Source organism: Cryptomeria japonica, chromosome 3, assembly GCF_030272615.1.
Source record: "Cryptomeria japonica chromosome 3, Sugi_1.0, whole genome shotgun sequence".
In the NCBI taxonomy this organism is placed as follows: domain Eukaryota; kingdom Viridiplantae; phylum Streptophyta; class Pinopsida; order Cupressales; family Cupressaceae; genus Cryptomeria; species Cryptomeria japonica.
The window spans coordinates 170,210,068-170,222,296 of NC_081407.1; the positions used below are offsets into that span (position 1 = coordinate 170,210,068).

At 35.6% G+C, this 12,229-nt stretch overlaps 1 protein-coding gene across 1 annotated transcript in view; it reads left to right on the top strand.

Annotated features, from left to right (window-relative positions):
- LOC131029205 (aminopeptidase P1) overlaps positions 1 to 12,229 on the top strand; it is a 127,301-nt gene that overhangs the window by 103,124 nt on the left and 11,948 nt on the right. The window contains exons 9-14 of the mRNA XM_057959607.2: positions 3,187 to 3,253; positions 6,313 to 6,447; positions 6,613 to 6,693; positions 7,595 to 7,649; positions 7,991 to 8,095; positions 8,253 to 8,324. Of these exons, the coding sequence (XP_057815590.2) occupies positions 3,187 to 3,253; positions 6,313 to 6,447; positions 6,613 to 6,693; positions 7,595 to 7,649; positions 7,991 to 8,095; positions 8,253 to 8,324 (515 nt within the window). The remainder of the gene's footprint in view (positions 1 to 3,186; positions 3,254 to 6,312; positions 6,448 to 6,612; positions 6,694 to 7,594; positions 7,650 to 7,990; positions 8,096 to 8,252; positions 8,325 to 12,229) is intronic.

A 12,229-nucleotide genomic window follows, 5' to 3' on the forward strand; every position in this document is an offset into this window, starting at 1 on the left:
ATATACCCAATATCGCTCTGGTTCCTTCCTGAGGGACAGGAGCGAAGTTCAACATTGTGAGCTTGTTCTTGATTTCTTCAACTTGCAATTATCTTCAATGCGTGAAATGACGTCCTTTTGATTCTCTTGGTAGCTTGACACTTGCTTGTCTTTTGAAATTCATGCCATTATGAAAATATCGCTCTGGTCCTTCAGTGAGGGACAGGAGTGAAATTGACCCTCTAGGCAAAAACTTCATCATTTCATTGTTTTTGATCAAGTCTGGATGCTCTATCATGCTCATTTCGTCCTTCACCATGCCTTTGATGTCTCGATTCGTCCAAACAAGGTCAAGAATGGCTCAACTAAGCATTTTCGCTCTGGACCCTTGGTGAGGGACACGAGCGATTCGCCTTGGTCCCTTGGAGAGGGACAGGAGCACTTTTCGCTCTGGATTCACTGCCAAGCTACACAAAACTAAGGAAAACGACTAACCGAAGAAGCAAAAAAGAGGGGGTCCTCATTTTCAATGTGGTGTGTGTGTGTTTGCAACACAACAAGACACAGTAGAATTGGAATAGGCGTAATAGAATATTTAAAAATGCAGTAAAGGTGAACAAAAATAAACTTGGTGGAAATAAGAAAAATCCTGCTTTTGCTTGGATTGTTTATTGGAATAAATGTGTACTTATACGCCTGACAATATGCTTTCTTCCCAAATAAAACTAGAAATTGCACATGTAAATCCTTAACAAAAGGAACAAAGATTCCAAATGAGAATGAATGCTTTCACAAAATAAACTTGCACTCCTTCAATGAACAAGTATTTTCAACCCTCTACAACTTTCTCTTTGTCCCTATTCTTGCTTTGATGCCAATGTAGGCTCTGTAATGTAATGCAAGAAAAGATTGAGAAATGAAATGGATAGAGCAAAAATAAAATATTGAATGAAATTCATAACCATTCATCCATTAATTAAAATGTTATACATTGTACATATTTATCAATATGAAGTGACTGTTTAGTTAATCTTATTAGATGGTTGTTCAACTTCTAGTGTCTGTGTCACAAGGTTTGCCAAATTTCAAGCATGAAATTCGAATTTCGGCAAACATTAAAGTTACATATAAAATTCGTTAAAATTCGTGTTGAAATTCGTACTTGAAAAGTTGGATATGTCTAAAAGGAAGATTGATTGTTAAAAGGGAGGAATATCAAGCCACCACTGAGAGAAGAGCACAGGCAAATTGCATTTGCTGCACAACCTTGTCTGTACCTATGTCTAGTACCCTGTCTGTACCCAAGTCTAGTCATGACCTTGTCAACAACTTCTGGACGTCAAGAAAACGCTTGGAATTTCGTTTAAAGGATTTTTTTCCTTTATTTATTTTCTTTTTAGGTTTTTTCATTTCTAATTTTAATTCATTAATAATATATGTTTATTAAAGTACAAATGTCAATTTTTTCAAATTGTTATTTGTTTTTGATTAAGCGTCAAATGGGTTTTGAAGGGACCCAAAACCCTATTAACAAAATGCGGCCATCAACAAGCCATTAGCAAACAATCAGGAAACAGGCAGCCAACCCACATTAAAAAGAAACAAGACAACAAACAAGGAAATAACTAATTCAGGTTCTTCAGGGCCTTGGCCGCTTCAGCTTCAAGTTGAGAGATATTCATGGAGAGCTTTTTCATGTCCTTCAGGTCCTGGTTAAACTGTTCAGCTGCTCGCTTGAGGTGAGCTCTCGTACGGGTACTGGGTCCTTTGTCATCATTTTGGAGTCTGTTTGCTCTTGTTTGAAGCTTCAAGATCAACAAATTGCATTTTAGCTTCTTGCATTTTCTCAAACTTCAGTCATAACCTTTATATTGTCTGCACTACTCTTGATGACCTTGTAGCTGAAGTTTACTAAAGTTATCAGATTGTCATTAATATTCTTGTAGTTGGTTCAAATTGTTGTTATTTTTTTTATCTATAAAATATAATGATGTATTTTAAATTTTAAATTAATATGTTTATAACTTTACAAATGTCAAATAATATTTTATTTGAATAGTATTGCTATTATAAAATTTAACATTTACTATAATTAAATTTAATATTGTTTTTTTTTAATTTTTTATAGTTTTTGTTTTTAATATTAAAATTTAATAAATTAAACCTTCTTATTTTAAAATTTTCAATTTAGATTTTAAACTATTTATATATTAAATTTAACAATATATTATATTTTAAAATACTATTTTATTTTAAAAATATCACATTTAAGTATTTAAATTTAAATTAAAAATTAATTAATGTTGAGTTTTTTTATTAAATTTAATATTGTTGTATGTTATTTTTATAGTTTTATGGCAACCAACTTATAAAGCTTGTACGGCATGAAATTAAATAATATAATTACTGCAAAATTGAAGCTGCACAATCCGTAAAATGATGAGAAGAGACCTAGCTCAGAAACTTAAAAAAGACAATTTTGTTTAATACAATATGTATTGTTTTATACTATGTACATGCCGGAAGTTATAACATTTAGGTAAAGCTAATATGGACAGAGTATAATATTGCTTTTGTAAAGCTAGGTCCCATTTCAATGCAGATTACTTACCTTCATGTTTTCCTTTGAAGTTGTTCTTTAGATTTTGTGCACTGCAATGTCTAGTCTATATTGGGATGAAATAAATTAAAAAATGCTAACGTGCATGATTTATTAAAGATTTACGCTAGGATCTCATGTCTAAGCAATGCTCATAGTGCTACTGAAATATATGGGCATTATAAAAGTCTGGGGTATGTCATATACCTAATAGATAAAAAGTTATATGCTAAATGAGTTTTAGTGTAGTTTGATGGGCATGCAATTTTAAATTCATAAACGTTTTTTACTGATAATACTCTATATTGCTCTGTCTAGTAGACTCTCTTTACTAAAAGCTGGCTATGAAGCAGTAGCACTTGTGGTCCTTGATTTCATTGTGTTTTATTTGTTCATCTTGACTAAGAGCTAGGAAAAAATATGATATTCTTTCTTATAATTCTCTCTATTTTATTCTCTGTTGTATTGTTTTGATTAGTATTCCATGTGTCACAAATTCTTTTAAGATATATATTTTCTGTAACTTATATGGAATGTTTTATATAATTGGATTACCAAATTGTCTAATCTTGGATGCTTACGTTTTGTAACTGTTGAATGGCATGCAGTGAGACAGCAAAGCTGACTGAGGTTTCAGTGAGTGACAAGTTGGAGGCGTTTCGATCAGCACAAAAGGTCTATTCTGAGTTATTTGTGGTTCTATTTCAGCATTGTGCAATCCATGGTAGTCTCCCTTATAGGTCAATAAACTCTTAGGAGACCGCTGATTTACTTTTGTGGAAACCGTTTGATATTAGAGGAACATAGAGGACTGATATCAGTGTTGCCTCTTGCACATGACATGTCTTTTAAAGTTGTTTGATTATAATAGTGTAGGTCATGATCCAAGGTGTTATTTAAATTCCTTAAGGTACAATTCCCCATTTCTAGAAAAAAACACATACCACACTTGAAAAAGGAGAAGATGTATGGGCTGACATGTCTTATGGGCTTTGATAAAATTGATTGGGTTGTTGTGTTAAAGCACATTCCTAAATGGAAATGATGCCTTCTATCAGGAAATTTTATTGCTACTGGTTGCATGAGGACAATTAAGGCTTTTCTATTCATAAACTTGATTGGGATGTTGCCTTAAAGCACATGCTTGAATAAAAATGAGCTTAAGATCAGAAAATTTAACTGCTACTGGATTGCATGTGTCGGCATGAAGACAATTAAGGCTGTTGGGTCTTTGGATGTTGTGCAAGTGATAACCAAAAAATAGTGGACAAGACGGAAGCATGTGCTACTCTTGCTTGCAAGAAAAACCATATTTTTTAACCACATTGTTTCATAATTTAAAAGTTTATTTCAAAGCAGTTGTAAAAGAAGTTGATTAGTTCAGAGAAGTATTTGAAACTAGTAAGTAAATTCGGCAAGTCGTAACAAATTGCTAGAATATTCAAGCAACATACAAGGCTGGGCAACATGTAGAACTTTAGTTATTAAAATGGAGAGACTTTATTATTTTGTACAATAAGATGCTGAAGCATTTGTTTGAGATGAGGGCTTCTTTAATTGTCATGGTGGTAATTGAGATGTTGTGAAATCAGAGGCAGTCTAACATTGAAAAGAACCAGAGTTATCATTCTTGATGAGGGTCAGTGATGTCTAATGGAATCCTTTTTGTGTTGTTTGTGAAATGGTTTTAGTTAGATCTCCAAAACCTCAGTTCTCCTGCTTCCTGATATCTTAAATTGTATTTTTGAATGTAAATGATGCCATTGGTCAGGATTTTTATCTGCTATTGGTTTGCATGTGCTACCATGATTACAATTAAGGTTGTGGGGCCTTTGGATGTTGTGCAACCTAAATTACTGAATCATGGGATTTTTCAGGTGATTCCGGGTACGAAATGTATCGGAATCGGATTCTGAGTGGGTACGTCTAGGGTTCATGTTTTTAGGTGCCAAAAAGTTTAGTGATTCTAGTTTGATCTTTTTGATATTCTTAAAACCTGTGGTGCTGATTAGTGAACTCAGTAGTTATCTTCATGAGATTCTAGTTTGATCTTTTTGATATTGAAAACTGAATTTAAATTAATATTAGTGTTCCACGGGGATGCGTCCCCCCCCCTTCCCCCCCCCTTTGGCCGCGTCTCGGAGACGGGGACGTCTCCAGGACGGGGGGACGGGGACGTGAAGTTCCCTGCCGTCCCGCCACCGCCACCCAAGCGCCGTCAGAGACGGGGAGACGTCTCCGCGTGGAGACGCCTCCATGTCTCCCATCGCCCCCACGTATATGCAATGTTTAAAAATTTAAATTAAACTTTAAAAAAAAAGTAACTTTTTTGGGGGTTAAGGGGCAACCCTAATTGGACATGGGCCAATAGAAAAATAACACCCGACGCCTTTAGAAAATAATAAAAGTATTTTTGGTCTCAAGGGGCAGCCCCTTGACCCCAACTTGGGGGTGCTGCCCCCAAACCCCCGTTGAAAAATATAGGGAGAAACCGTGCTGATAGAAGTAGGGAAAATTTAACCTCCGAGTCTGATTAGGCTCTCCATATAACAACACAATTAGCATTGAAGAAATCTTGGTATTTAGATTTAGTATTTCAAATTTCCTATAGTCTCATTTGAAATGTAATTCTTATACTGTCATACTGATACATCTTTTCAAAACTAGTTTTTCAAGTACTATATGTATATGTATAACTATATCACCACCACCACCCCCCGTCCCCCCGCCATCCCCAAATTTAGGCCCTTGGTCCCCTCGTCCCGGAAACACGTCCCCCGTCCCCAGCGCCCATGGAACACTGATTAATATGTTGTGTTTCAAAATTTGAAATTTGTAATGGTTTTGTTTATGATATGTATTGGTATACGATATTCTAAACGTAATTCTATTTTTTAGCTACATACATACATATGTAATGGTTTTAGTGAGGCCTAGTGAAACCTTTTTTTTTTGTTGTTGTTTACGGAATGGTTTTAGTGAGATCTCCAAAATCTCAATCATGCTGCTCCCTGATAGTTTTAAGCTAATAAGGAATATTATACAAAGATATGGTCAATCAGTTGGTACTCCTAAAATCCTATCCCACTATTTCAACACTTATCATGAAGTCTACTCCTTGATGATAGCAGCCAATGCTAGAGGAGAAATGGTTTCCTCCAAAATCTCCAATATAGTCATCCAATCAATAACATAAAACTTTTGCGAGATTATCCCAAAAGGAAAACCAGATTTGTAAAGAGAAGATAAGATTCTTTATATCTCAATATGCTAGGTTCTCCTTCCCAAACCAAACCATCCTTTCCACTTCCACTCAAATATAATGACAATGAATTATTGGGATTCCACTAGTTATGTGGTGACCACTCATTTGATGCATCCTTGGGAACATTATTTTGCTTTATTTTATTTTCAATGCAAGATGACATTTATGGTTGTAACCCGTAAATGTGTATAAACCCCTTATAGGGCCATGCCAAATAAAATGTCTCCAAAACATGGATAATAACATTATCTACACGAAGAAATTCTATAGAATAAAATTTGCAGAAGAAGTGGGAGGTCAAAACTTTTAAACACAGAAATATAAGTTAAGTGGTAATGAATACATGTTCAGTCTCATGGCATGGTTGGGGTTATTATTGATTTGAACAGGAGCACGTTGATGGTACTTAGGAAGTTGCTTTTAACAAATATAATGCATCTCACTTGATTTCATTTGGGTTTTGTAACAGTATTTTAAGGGGTTGAGCTTTCCAACCATTTCATCAGTTGGTCCAAATGCTGCCATCATTCACTATGAACCAGAGCCTGGGAAATGTGCTGAGTTACAACCTGAGAGTATTTATTTGTGTGACTCTGGAGGACAGGTATTTGTGTCTTGAATCATTTTCTAAAATGTTGTGTAGGGATATAGAATATCTTCAATTAGATGTCTGCTAATGTTTATAGTTTTTCTGTTCATGGTAATTGTATTTTTGTTGCTTTCTTCAACAAATTAATTACCACTTTGAATTTTTTGTTTTTTTCTTTAGTACCTAGATGGAACAACAGATATCACACGAACTGTGCACTTTGGAAAGCCTTCAGCACATGAAAAAGCCTGCTATACTACGGTATTACTTTGCCCTTTGACATTGTTGCTTATAAGCTGTTCTTACATAGCATATATTTTATTATTATTGTTTGTCAGATGTGTTATAAAAGAAGATTCTAACCTTTTCCTGACTCTATAATAATATTATTGTCATGCTTGATTTTGTTTCTACTCTACATTTTAATTCTTTTTGTGGGAGTTTTTCACTTTAATACAGGGAAGACCAATTTGTTCTCTCTTTATGGTGTTTTATCTGATCAAAGCAATGGAATTTTATTAGTTTAAATTTCCGTTTATACTTTGATTCATTGTGGTTGAACTTTTGGGTAATTTAACATATTGAATCTTCTTGCATGAATGTTAACCTTAAGGTAGACATTGGGGAACCAATAATTATATCTTGTTTTTGCTCTCTGAATATAATATGTGAATATGTAAAAACATGGGATTTTTATGATATGCATGAAATCCATAAATGGAGACAAAAACTTGCCTGGAAGATCCAGAGTAGATGATTCCCTTTCACTCCTTCCTCTAGTTTTTGTCTTTTACAAAGTAGGGGGTAGTTTTCAATTGAAATTCTTAGTCATAATATGAAGCTCCAATCCAAAATAAATTGTGTGGGGCTAACCACACAACTCAACTTTATGACAATCATTTACTGAGTACAGATTGAAGTGGGAGTATCAGTTGTATTGAGCTTTAAAAGCAACTTGCACCTGTAAAACATATTCACTTAATGTTTTCTGTTTGGCATGGGTCTCATTTTGGTTCTGTATTCTTGTTGCCTCAGTTGATGTTTGAAAGGAGCCTTGTTTTTATTTTCACTCTCTTATGGTAAGTTGTGTTATGTTATCTGGATAAAAAAATTGTAAATGGTGTTAACTCATGTGTTGTGCTTTTTGAATTTGTTTGTTCAGGTTCTCAAGGGGCATATTGCACTTGACTCTGCAGTTTTCCCTAATGGCACCACAGGTGAGGTCAATGTTATGTATGTTACACAGTGCACTGATTATTTTGATGCTTGTTTACTATTATCTGGTTAAGTTATCAATTGCATACAATAATAAAAACTAACAGAGCATAGATATAGAAAAATATATAACACAGTATAATATTTTGTCAATAGAGTTTGTGTACATAGTTGTAGACAGGAAAGTGTCCGATTTTAGCCTGAGCTTCCTTAATTTACAATGCTTTTATCCCAATATGGGTTTGTAAGATATGTAAATAAGTAGTTACATCTTCTGTTTTGTCATAAGTATCTGCATTTATTTTCATGTGATTTTTAAGAGGGGAGTTATTTGTTTGATCAGGCAATGCTCTTGATGTTATTGCAAGAGTACCTCTATGGAGGAGTGGTCTTGACTATCGCCATGGGACTGGCCATGGAATCGGGTCATACCTCAATGTCCATGAAGGTTTGACCTTGCCCTTTATTCTTTTGAAATATTGATATTGTTATAGGTGCTTTGTCTGTTTACAAGTCGAAGAGTTGAAAATGAACTTGTTGAAAGACTCCAATAATTTTTTCAGTTATTTATCTGTTAATTTTCCCTCATCATTTGTTCCTTGCAGGACCACACTTGATCAGCTTCAAGCCTCATGCTCGTACTGTGGCTCTTCAAGATTCAATGACAGTAACTGATGGTTGTTTATCTCTGGATTTTATTGCTATCTTATAGATTCATGGATTTGAAACATAAAGAAATGGGTTTAGCTAAACCTTATTTGTTTCACTTTTTTCATTGGTTTTCTCTCTTAATGCAAATTTCATAACATTTTTCCATCCCTTTGCTTCTCTGCCTTCATTTGACTTCATGGTTTTAACTTTGAAGTGCTAGCAGAGGCAAGAAATATGGGGATTCCTTTTAACCATGCACTGAAATTTGTAGTCTCATTGATCTCCTTTTCAGAGCACTTTTTTGGTTATTTGTCCTACACCACAGTAAAATTGATAAGTCAACAAAACTGAGAAGTATCATTATAATAAGTAAATTTCTTTGCTCCCCCAAGTTTCATGAATGGGGATGGCGGAACGTCTTTCCGGTATGGTGTAACTTTCTAGCCTTTTTTAGGGGACAATAGGGGACAGCTATAAAAAATTAGGGATATTTTTTTTAAATATAAAGACATTTCAAATAATTATATCATAACATTGATACAGATTTCATAATAGGCATATAGAAGCTTAAGACAAACAAATTAAGAAAATTCAACTGCTTTCACTGTCAATGTACATACATATTATATAAGAATTACAACAAAATGTTTAAAGCCCGTGAATTTCAACCATAGTTGAAAAAATCGGCGAGCTAATTGCAGACTCGCGAACCATTTTTGGCCTCGAGTCACTCGCCAGAAACTTGCAGACAAGTTATGCCCTAGCTCGCAGCAAGTAAAACTGGAAAAACAAGGCCTAAAATTGCAGGTAAACTACCGAAAACTCATCCCTAAAAACAAAAGAAAAACATAAGTTTCCAAAAGCTTAAATACGCGTCTAGCGTTATGTTTATCTATACTACCATCTTCTTTATACTTAGTTTCAAAAATCCATTTACAAACAATTTCTCTCCTACCAGGTGGTAGATCAACAAGCTCCCAAGTGTTGTTTTTCATCAAAGATTGATACTCTGCATCCATAGCCTCTTTCCAAGGCTTTGATTCAAGTGCTTCTTGAAAATTAGATGGCTCAAAAATTTCAACAACTGTAGTCATAAGAGATAAGTTTGCCTCATTGCAACCCATGCTACGAGTCCTTGCACCTGAAGTGGAAGTGTTTTGAACACCATCTAGCTTTGCATCTTGAATGGTACTAGTGTACCACTTTGGTAAGGTTTTGTGACATTGGTGGGTGTTGATTGATTATCAACGTTCCCATCATTTTTACCATCCATGTTGAACATAGGAGCACTATCTGTAGTAGGTGATGAAGTGGGTGGAGAAATTGACTCACTCTTCTCATAAAAAATTACATCCCAACTAATGTAAATCTTCTTTGTGTTGGGATCCATGAGGCGATATGCCTTGGATTCATTACTATATCCAAGAAGAATACATTGCATTGACTTTTCATCAATCTTCTTTTTTTGTTTAGGAATATGCAAATTGGCAATGCATCCAAAAACACGAAGATGTGAGATAGAAGGCTTTACCCCTGTCCATTCTTCTTGTGGAGTAATGCCATCAAGGGCTTTGGTTGGTGCACGATTCAAAAGATAAGTTGTTGTGTGAACAACTTCAGCCCAATATGCATGCTCTAGTTGAGAATCTTTCAACATACTTTGGACCATCTCCATGATGATGTGATTTCTTTGTTCAGCAACTCCATTTTGTTGAGGTGTGTATGCTACAATGAGTTGACATTGAATTCCATTTTCCTTTATGTATGCGGAGAATTCTATGTTGGTGTATTCTCCCCCTCGATCTGAGTGGAGGGCACGAATACAATGATTCGTATCTTTCTCAACTTGAGTGCAAAACACTTGAAATAGGAAAGAGCTTGTTGCAAGCAATATACCCACATTTTCCTTGTGTAATCATCAACAAAAAGCTGAAAATACCTATATCCTTTATGACTAGGTGTTATAGGACCGCACAGATCGGTATGTATCAGCTGCAAAGGTTGGCTAGCACGATGCTCACTTGGATAGAAAGGTGCTCTATGTTGATTTCTAGTAAGACAACTAGAACAAACAACACTCATCTTCTCAAGTGATGGATGCTCTTTGACCATGCTTTTTTGACTAAGTTTGAGCAAGTAACTAGTGCTCAAATGACCAAATCTACGATGCCAAAGTAGAGCAAGAGAATTTTCCTTAGTCACCAAGGCTTGATTATTAGCAAGTGTATCAAGCCTAAACATTTTTCCAATCTCAGTAGCACTACCAACATCTTTTCATTTTTAGACTTATCTTTGATAAGACATCTTTTTATCCTGATTGCTATCAAACTCAATCCTAAGATTGTGATCAAGAAATTGATTAACAGAAAGGAGATTTTTGGTAAGTCTTGGCACGCACAAAACATTGGTAATCCTGCAACGATTAATGCCAAACTTCAAAGAGATGTCAGCAATACCTTTGATGCCATGGGTGGTATCATCTCCAAGAGTTACTATACCGTGATGGGGTTTCAATATGTGAAACCACTCCTTTTGTCCAGTTGTGTTTTTTGTAGCACTTGAAAACACATACCATATAGAGGTGGATTGTGAACCAACATGTATTCCTTGTCTAGAGAATCATCTGCTTTTGCAACATTGCTTTGTTGCTTTTGTTTGTTCATCTGCTCCCATTGCGGTTTGCCACCTTGAAAGGGCTTCTTTGGATGTGGTTTTTTGGATGAGCCTTTGTTGAAGGAGTTGTACCAACAATTCTTCACATCATGTCCAACTTTGTCACAGATTGGACACTGCTTTTGAGGCTTGGATGAATTTCCAGATTTGAGAGGTTTATTGAATTGCTGCATGGGCTTCTTGCCTTTATGACGAGTAGTCATGGCATGACCATCCTGATCATGTTCCTGGCTGATGGATTCTTCTTTTTTGAGAAGATTTACTAGCTCCTTGAACTAGCTTCTCGAATGTGGGAGCTATCTCAGTGACATTCAAAGTTGTCACAAATACCTTGTATCTGGATGGTAGTGCCCGTAAAACAATAGGCACCAAAAATGCATCCTCAGTCTTTTCTCCCAATGCTTGTAAGGAACCTCTCAACTCTGCAAGGAAGGATTCCAATTGTTCTCCATTCTTTGTCTTCAGACTGTGTAGCTGACTTTGCAAATTCAGGATCTGATTCTGATTATTTGCCTCATAACCCTCTTGAGCTTGTCCCACGTGTCTTTGGCTGTGGATGAGTCATGGATAAAGGGCTGAACAAAATCAGACACATTGAAGAAAATGTTCAATTTCGCCTTTTTGTCAACTTGATCAAAATTTCTTCTGCTCATCAGCATCTGTTTTATGTCTCGTTATGGTGCCACTCACCACATCCCAAACTTCTTCAAACTCGAGTGGAGTCTTGAGTTTGGTCTTCCACGCAAAATAATTGTTCCCTCGCAATAGTTGAGAATCTGGGGGAAGGAATTTTGGAGAACTTCTTGCCATTGTGGCAGTGAGATATAGATGCTATTTTTTCTTGTTGCTTGTCAGTCAAATCAATGATTCACCAAAGAGAAGAAGCTCATAGAAGAAAAAAATGAATGCCAAGTTAAACAAAAATTGACTGTGGGAGTATTAGCAGCTGAGTAGCATGGACATAAAGAAACCTTTGAAGTGTATTCTGACTTAAAAGAAAATAAAAATAAAAATTGAACATGTGCGTTGTCCAAAGAAGCTGATTCAATCCTCAATGCTAGCAGCTATACCGCCAAGAATTGTGTTACGTACTACTATCTCCATGCTGCTCGAGTCCATTCCATGGCATATGAGTGTTAGGTTGACCTCACACATGACTCCAGGCAACAAAAGAACATTGTCTTTTTTGCAGAAAAACTATGGAAGATGACAGGAAAGTGAGACCGATCCCCTTGTGGGAAATCGAGATCCATACACA